We start from the raw sequence: 9,032 nt of genomic DNA, 5'->3' as shown, positions 1-9,032 counted from the left end.
GGGGGGAGAAGCAGGAAGAGCAGATGCCAGCAAGGAATCAGCTGTATCAGGAGGAGGAGGAGGAAGAGGAAGAGAATACGGTAAAGGCAGCAGAGGGGGAAGAGCCTCCGGCTCCGGACAGTCCAGGACAGGATTTACAGTTGGTTCAATGAAAGCCATCTCACTTCCCCGAACCCCCTCCCCCAATCCACATTCCTCCAAAACCTTTCTATTTCTACAAAGAGACATAAACGCTTGCGCATACATCAATTCCTCCCATTTACCATTCTGCCGGCAGAACAAAATCAATTGTAAGATAGTATTATAATTAACACTTCCCTCCGGAGGCCAATGTTCTTGATCATCTAGCTGATAGCGTGGCCACGCAGTTTCACAGAAGAATTTAGCTTTCTTCCTAGTCATAGGATCTCCACCAAACTCTGCCCAATGTCCCAATGCACAAGAGAGGGGGGTACATTTCCTAACCTTACTGTTAATAGTACCCATCTCAGGGCTGCCTTCCCGGTCCTGACCGTCCGACTTACCTGGGATCCAGGGATCTGTTCTTAGTCCTCGTCCTCACAGGGGAAAAATCACTGGTCTTGGACTCGGGCCAGACAGAATACTTACAGAGATAATCCCAGGCAGGCGTGCTGACGGTAGGCCTTATGCCCTTTCTACCCTCTCACCCAGGTGCCTGTTACTGATACTTTCACTCTATGGCTTTGCACCGTTAGGCTACTGCCGCCTCAGCAATCCAGCTCCCCCTGAAACAAAAGTCTCACCGGGAAAAGAGATCCCGGGGCGCGCCTGACATTTGATAAGGAAGAGCTGTGTCTGGTCGTCAGCTAGTCCGGGCAAAGTTATCTAAGGCAGTCCCATCTGGGTCGCCAAAAACTGTTGAGCCCCAGCTCAAGTCTGGGATCGTGCCTGGTATGCAAAAGCCAATAAAGATACCAGGGGTGAAAGTATAAAGATTTATTGCTAGCAATACAAGGTGCAAGCGGAATAATTTCACGTAACAAGCACACAGATTCTTAATTCTAAGCATCTTTTATACAGGAGTATTGGACCTTCATAAGCATTCTTGTTTGCTAATTGGTTATAAGGGAGTGACGCAAGGAGTTCTTTACTGAGCATGTCTCTATACCTGTGTTTTAGCTATGTATCTCATTTCCATACATGTATGTTTCATTAGCATACTTTCTCCCCACCTAGGGGTGTGAATCTTAATATTTAAATCAGCTCTTTGCCCTAGTCCTCTGATTCTGCTTTTGTTTTCAAGCCTCCTTTATCTAAGACTGTCTCCTCCTTATCATTGCAGATGGGCATTAGTTACATAACAGAGACTTTTGCTTGGGCTATGTGTAGTGGTTTCTAGGTCAAACCTGACACCTGGATGCTGCAGGCAGCCATGTATGGCCAGAGGGGGTGGGAACAGACTGCTGCCAGGAGCAGCAAATCTGCTCCTACATCCCCACACATATAGGCAGCTGCCCAGGGTGGCTTTGCTTTACAGTAATTTATTCTAAAGTAAACGCACCCTGCAGAATTTGTACATGAGGTTACTCTAGAGTAAACCTGCCACACAACATTTATACATGTAGACATGCCCAAAGGGTGGCAAAATTCTCTCCATTATCTGTTGCAGTGCTCCAAACATAAGGTAAAAAAAGCAAGTGCCCTGAAATGTTCAAAAGAAAATAAAACCTTTCAATTTAAAATTGTTCAGCAAAGTCTGAAAAACCCTTGAAGAGAGGAGTGAGGCAGCAGAAAAACTTCAGTCCAGCCAGCTAACTAAGAACAGTGGCAAGTGTTTATGAGATAAAAAAATGAAAAGCTTTTCTGTGGTAGGTGTTTGAAACCTAACTGTGATGAAGTCCATATTCATACCCTTTCCCGACTGAGGCCAGGACCACTTCTAAGCAGCAATTTCTGTCCACTCAATCTTGTTTTGCATATACCAAAGTTCAGCAATTCCTCAGCATAGAGTGGCTCTGAAGCATCACTTCAGTGCTGCTCTCAGGCTGTCTGTTTCAGGGTGCACACTTTGGAAAGCTCCAAGTCATGTATGCTCCCTAATTACTTGGCTTTGTGACACACATATGAAGAACAGATGAGGCTTGTTTCTTGAGTGAAGTCCCTGCAGAAAGGTAGCATCAATATGGCTTGGAAGGCTTAGCTTCCAGTTGGAACTCTGTTGAGTCAGAAGTCTCCCAGAGGACTTCAGATAGGTACTACATTTTCTACCCCAACCATACTCACCTCACAGACTAGTCCTTGCCAAATCTTAGACATACAACTAAACAGTTCAGACTTTGCTGCTCTTCTTCAGTCTTTGTTGCATCTGCATAATTTGTCACATGAAAATAACACAGTTGAAGATTATTTTTTCCTAGCAGTAGCCTAGCTATAGGGCCAAGCACAGACATTACACTTTTACTCATATAAGTGATTGGAAACCAGTCTATACATGTAACAGAAGCCTGGCACACAAAACCAGGCTACACCCATAACAGACCTGAAGTTTGGCGCGCACAGACTGGTTTAAAAATGGTAGAACCTGGTTGAAGATTTGACCCTCCTCCCCTCTCATCAATGGGTAAATCTGCGTTCTGTTCACTACCCCAATCTAAACTACAGCACTTACAGAAAACCTTACATCAATTCCACCTAATTTTTTTTTAATGTCTAGCTAGCTTAGAAAGGCTTTTTTTGTTGTATTTATCTTGTTTCTTATCCCATACAATTCTTACCTTGCAATTACAGGACTAATAGCATATATCTTTTCTTTCTAGTATTTGAACACGGTTATTCCATATGAGAAGAAAAGTTCACCTCCTTCTGTTGAGGATCTGCAGATGCTGACAAACAGTAAGTTTCTGGCTCTGCTAAAATCACCATGCCATTTTAGAGGATAAAACATTTTTTTTCCCATTGGCAGGGTTATTTGGTGTAGCAGGACTTCTGAAATGTTAGATTTCCTATGATTTTCAATCTTCATTAATCTTGATTTCAATGCTTTCCTTGAACAACTCTAAGAGATGCACTACTGAAAACTATTTGAAGAAGTGAATACATTTCCATGTCAAAATCATGTGACGCAGATTTATTAGGCTTATATATTCAGTATTGAGTTTAACAAGAAACTAGCAAAAGGAAGGGAAGGAAAAATAGTTGAGTTTTTTTCCAGACAGCCAGGGATGATTGGGTTTTCAGAATCCTATCAAGAAATGACATTCATCCTCCTGATCTGTTTACAGACTGACACACACTGAATCGCTAATGATTAATTTCCAATTTTCTACATAGTAAATTTGCATACACAAGAACTTTTGTAAGCTAATGGGTATTTCATAAGCTTCTAAAGCCCACCTAAATGAATTTAGTTCCTAACTCTAACTTGGAACAGAAAACAAAAGGTTGAAATGTTATGACAGGAATTGTGCATTATGGGATGCTCCTCACACTCCCTCTGTGTCTCTATGGGAACTGAATATTGATTTAAATGAAACAAACACTGTCTCCTGTTCTTTCAGAGTTAAATGATATGAATGAGTCTTCTGTTCAAGAAGGGTTCTATGAGTAGCAGTCCATGAGAAAGACTAAACATTGATTGTGTTTAGTAACATGTCTTTGACTTGAAAGGTTAGCAAAAAGAAAAAAAGTTTTGAATTACCCATATTGTAAATTCTGTGATACAAGCATATATTATAAGTAGAAGAAATAACTTTCTGAGCTGAAATAAATCTCTCAATAATGGCTACAGACCAACCAATACAAAATTCAGAGCCCCCTGATTTAATGGCTTTTGTATTCTATTCTATTCAGTACAGGTAACCCTTTTGCTATAATCAATGAGGTACCCGAGTGCTCTCCAACAGTGTATTAAGCTATATGAGTAATAGTTGTCACATGCAACCATCCTCTGTAGCCGGCTAACTGTACAGAAACACCTGTCACTTGAAAAAGAGACTTCACTGTCAGGTATCCCACTGAGTCTAATACAGAAAGCAAGGCAGGGTGGCAGGTTAAAGACTACCTCATTCACTTACTTGGTTAATGGTTTGTTAACCTCTGATATTTTCAACCCACCTTCTATCTCAGGCATGCTCCCTCCCTGTACCCTTTCCTTATCTTTTGTATTTAAATTACTTAATTCATTTCTGTTTAGGACCCCTGCCTTTTGTAAGTCTATACATAACACCTGATGAAATAGGTTGCTGCCTAAGAAAACTTATGGATTTCTGAATGAGATAGTCTCTTAAAGTGCCAACTTGCCTTGCATTCTGCCTAGCTTCAGACAACATGGCTAACAACCTTTCTCTGCTCAGTCTAATATGCTTTTGCTAGGCTCACAGGATACCTTATAGTAGCTATCAGCATAGAGGGGTACCATTTGAATGTTAAGTTGACTAGTTAGAATTAAAAAAAAAAAACAGTTCCTGAAACATATTGTAACATTTTCCATAGGATTTTTTTTTTAGAAAATTCAGTGGAAACAGCTCTGGTGAATTTAAACATTTCTCTGTAGTGGCAGGACTCTGAGTGTTGCACATACTCAAATACTTCATTAATGCATGATGACCAGTGAAGCTTATGAAAATCAGCAGTGAATCTGATCAGCCTATTATGTAATATACTAGATCATGTCTTTCCAACAAATGAATGTAATGGGCTTTGTAAACATTACTGAATTAAATCTGGGATTATCATCCTCATTTTACAGATGATGCAATTTAGACATAGGGAAGTGATATGATATGACATGACTTGTCGAAAGCTACATAGGACGTCGGTGTGAGTGCAGGTTTCCTTGCTCATACTTTACACCATGGATCACAGTGGTCATGTCTACATGTGTATTTATGTGTGCCTAAACTTAATGCACCATTGCTTAAGGCACATTAAGGTGATTTAGATGCATGTCTACACGTGGACATGCTAATGTGCATTAACATGCATTCTTAGGTGTGAATAGCTAACTTGCATTACTGCATGTGCAGATGCGCCAATGTGCATTAATGCAGTGTGTGTCCATTGACTCACATTGTGTTAATGCGCATTAGCATGTCCACACATGTGCTAATGCAACGTAGCTATTTGCACCTAAATTTCATACCTGTTTTATGCAGGTATCAAATTTTGGCTCACATAATCTTAAATCACCATTTTTTAAGGTACATTGAGGGGGTGCACATTTAGAAGCGCACCCTTAATGCACCTTAAAAATGGCAATTTCAGTCTAAACCCATTTAAGAGGCACATGTAGACACTCCCAATATGTCCCCTTCTCCTCCCAACAAATCATTAAAGAACAATTTCCGATACTACCTTCTAAGAATACCACAAATTATAGTTTCCCAATTTCATATCCTAAAAACTAAGCCACATGTGTATACTTATTGACTTCTATATGATTTATATCTGCCATGGCAATTATTTTATTTGGGATTGGCAACCTATGGCCCATGAGCTGGACTCAGCCCACAAAGCTAGTAGCTCCAGCCCACAGACCCAGTGGATTCAGTGATGTTCTTGTGGCAAAGGGCTTGGTAGCATTTGGCCAAGTGGTGGGGAGCTTCTCCTGTGCTGCAGCTGGGGAAAACTGATGATGACAGTAGCAGTGAGTTTTGCTTTCAAGACCTTGAGGTACAGTTTCTCCAAACCCCCTGTATCTATCTCCTTGAAACTTGGCAGGCTTCATGCCCACAGGAGGGGCTACGTTCTCTGTAAGCTTAGTCCAAATCAGGCCAGAAATGACAAAGTTATTCGCTGTTTTGAGCTTCCCAATTATAGCCTATGGGCGCCACATCGAAACAGCATTTAAACAGCATTGAAACAGTGAAACTGTTTTGATTAAATGAAATGGAACAGCAGTTTTGAAACAAAACACAATTTGAAACAGAACACTGTTCCACTGAAACAGAACGCTGCTGTTTCGCACAGCCCTATTAGTTATCCATTTTTACATATCTTATTTTGATATTACAAACAACTGTAGGGTTGCTAGAAAAAAAGTTTCATCAAAACTTTTTTTTTGAGAGATAGAAAACTAAATTTTGTACAAAGTTATTATTTTCATTAAAAAGTACCTGAACATGATGATAAATGTTGAGTTTTCTTTAAAAAAAAATGGTAGGAACCAGAAAACTCTCGTATGGTATACTATGACTGGGGGATCCCCTGTTGCTAGTAGTGGCTTTGCAAGAAGATTGTGGTGAATCATGTAGTCCAGAGGTTCCCCAATTTTATTGCATACCCCCTTCCAGATTTATCAGTTGTCCACATACCCCTACCAGCATCCATTTTATATTTGAATCCCTTAAATGCCAATTATTATTTCCATTACAATTAAATTCACCATTATATAATTCTCCCACATACCCCCACCCCCGAGATGTCTTGCACACCCACAAGGGTACGCATACCACGTATGGGAACCCCTGATGTAGTGTAACTGGGGAAAATAAGGGCATGAGGCACCATATCAGGCACTTTCAAATTTCAATTTTCAGATTTAAACAAGAAAATCTATGGTTTTTCTTTTCTATTCTCCCCCCTGCCCCCCCCCAACATCTTTGAATTTCAAGTTTTCACTGAAGTCAAAAATTTCTGTGAGGGAGAAGGAAACATTTTCCAATCAACACTGATAAAATGTAATTCTAGGATACAGAAACAGATTGAGACCATAGAAAAATATGAATAAAGTAGAAAAAAAACATGAGCAAATGAATAAACCTTGACTTTTTATATATAATTTGTTGCTCTACCTTCCTCCCCACCCCCACCAATTCTTCAGTCTTTTCTATTGCTTTGTGACTATCCATTTGTAGAACAGTTCTTTTAGGTGCCGTCTTTTCTATTGCTTTGTGACTATCCATTTGCAGAACAGTTGTTTTAGGTGGAATCAGCAATAGCATGCTGACAACCATCATTTTTCAGTAGCTATGTCACAAAACTTTTAATGACTCAAGAGACCTAAGCTGCAGAAGCAATTTCAGAAGTTCCAGTATGTGAGAGGTCAAGGAAAACTGAAACCAAAAAAATGGTGCAAGGAGACTCCTTTTCTATGGGTGGTAGGCTTTATCCACCTACCACCTGTAGAAAAAATTCCAGAACACAGCACAAAGACTCAAAACAGCTAGAGCAGCTAAAGAAGTGGGTTCAGCAGCAGAGACCATGAAACAGTTCTGATATCTAATGTAGAAAATATGTTCTTATGATAGGTTTTTCCTCTGATGATTCTAACCCATTCCCTTTGCCTCTCCTCACACCCTCTTTTCTTTAATCTCACTCCTGTTTCGTCTCTCCACTCCTATCCTATAATATATTTGATGACCAAAAAAAAAGATTTGTTTAAAAATATATATAGATCTAGCATGACATTTGCTAACAATCAATTTGTTCAGCTTGCCTGAATATTATTTCCCTTCCTTAATCTTAATTTATTCTTATCTATTTAGACTGTGCATTCTTTGGAGACGGGGATACTATAACTTTGTGGTCCTGATCCTCCAAATTGTCTTGCTCATGTGCTTAACTTTATATGCCATAAGATAAGCATAGAAACAGGGCCTAAACAGGGTAGAAGTATGGCCTATGGTTGCCCATTGTCCAGTAAAATGTGAATTCCATTTTTATTGTAGCCTCTAAATCAGGGGCAGGCAATTATTTTGGGTGGAGGGCCGCTTACTGAATTTTGGCAAGCCTTCAAGGGCTGCATGACAGGCAGACAGGGGAAGATAAATATTAATTTTCTAAATTTTTAGGGGCCCTACAGGCTGGATAGAATGGCCTGTTGGGCCACATCCAGCTCGCAGGCTGCATTTTGCCCACCCCTGTTCTAAATGCTACTGGTATAGGAAGAAGAATAGAACAACAACTTAAAAAGTTATTTAACGCATGAAAGGTTGCAGAATTAATAACTCATATGCAATCTTTTAATTCATGTCAAGAGACTCAAAGTTTATTGGTATCTAAAGGCTCGTGCATATATATGAGCAAGTTATACTGAGAGAATGCATATTTTCAAAAGCAAAATAAATAAATAAATTGCATGGCAGAGTCTCTTGCATAACTTTAGTTCAGGAAATGTCATCCCAGATCCATCCAGGGCTAATTTTATCCTGAGGCAAGTAACTTTGAACCAATGTTTATATGCACACATCTCTGTTGTAATGTATTTTAATTACCTGCCAACTGCCTTCTAATGCTGCCTTGCATCATCTCCCACTTGGCCACTCTACGTCACCCTAACTGCTTTGGGGTTATGATGACCAATGTCACCTTTCCATTTAAATATTGGTGTGTGTCCAAGCTCTTTTTTCTTTGTACTTGGACACTTTATGGACCAGTACCTTGGTAGTTCACCTGCATTCAGTTCCTTTGAATACTTGTCCTCTGAAGATGACTGTTGATCCTGCCAGCAACAGCACCATGCTGGCCCTTCTTGCTCCGTGTCATGTTACAATGGTGCAGCAAAATTTTAGGGTAATTATAACAACTGGGAAATGAACAAACCTATCACTAAGGAGACAGTGAAATGGGGCTACCCATTTAGGGTCACACTAAGGTATATGATTCAAAATTTACCTATAATCAGCAAATGACAGTATGAGCCACATGTCACAAGGAATTGGGTTTAGCAAAGAACAACAGCACCAAGCCACGTGACATGGAAGACATGGCGGAATGGCGAGGCCAGTGGTAATCCTCACAGGAGAATGTGCCTGAAAGCCAAGAGTTCTTTGATTGGCAGGAATATCACTAGAAGCTCATGCAGTCTGAACCAGATTTCTACCTCCCTGAGATCCGTTCCTGCCAGCCAGCTGCCCCTGGCAAAACCCAGGATTCCAGAGGAGAATGGTAAGCATGCTTATATTTGTACTAATTCTTAGTGCATGACAAGAATTAGGCAGTTGTTTTATTGCTGGTGTTTGCTACATTATCATGGATGACTGAGTGAATACCAGTTCTGAGTTCCACTTCCCCAACCCCACCCCAAAGCAACCTCCCTCTGCATGTTCAAGGTGGTGTCAACCAATGTTAAC

General features: G+C 40.3%; 1 protein-coding gene across 10 annotated transcripts in view; it reads left to right on the top strand.

Annotated features, from left to right (window-relative positions):
• FEZ1 (fasciculation and elongation protein zeta 1) overlaps window positions 1-9,032 on the top strand; it is a 226,388-nt gene that overhangs the window by 170,980 nt on the left and 46,376 nt on the right. For 8 of the 10 annotated variants that reach the window (XM_025193905.1, XM_025193906.1, XM_014526699.2 and 5 more), the window contains one exon: window positions 2,778-2,853. In XM_025193905.1, the coding sequence (XP_025049690.1) occupies window positions 2,778-2,853 (76 nt within the window). Of the gene's footprint in view, window positions 1-2,777; window positions 2,854-8,740; window positions 8,978-9,032 lie in introns of those variants that run through there. The other 2 variants (XR_003092141.1, XM_025193904.1) reach the window with 2 other exon arrangements.

This window comes from Alligator sinensis, unplaced genomic scaffold (assembly GCF_000455745.1).
Source record: "Alligator sinensis unplaced genomic scaffold, ASM45574v1 scaffold817_1, whole genome shotgun sequence".
In the NCBI taxonomy this organism is placed as follows: domain Eukaryota; kingdom Metazoa; phylum Chordata; order Crocodylia; family Alligatoridae; genus Alligator; species Alligator sinensis.
Note: the sequence above shows the minus strand (reverse complement) of the source record. Positions and strands in the feature narration are given on the sequence as shown.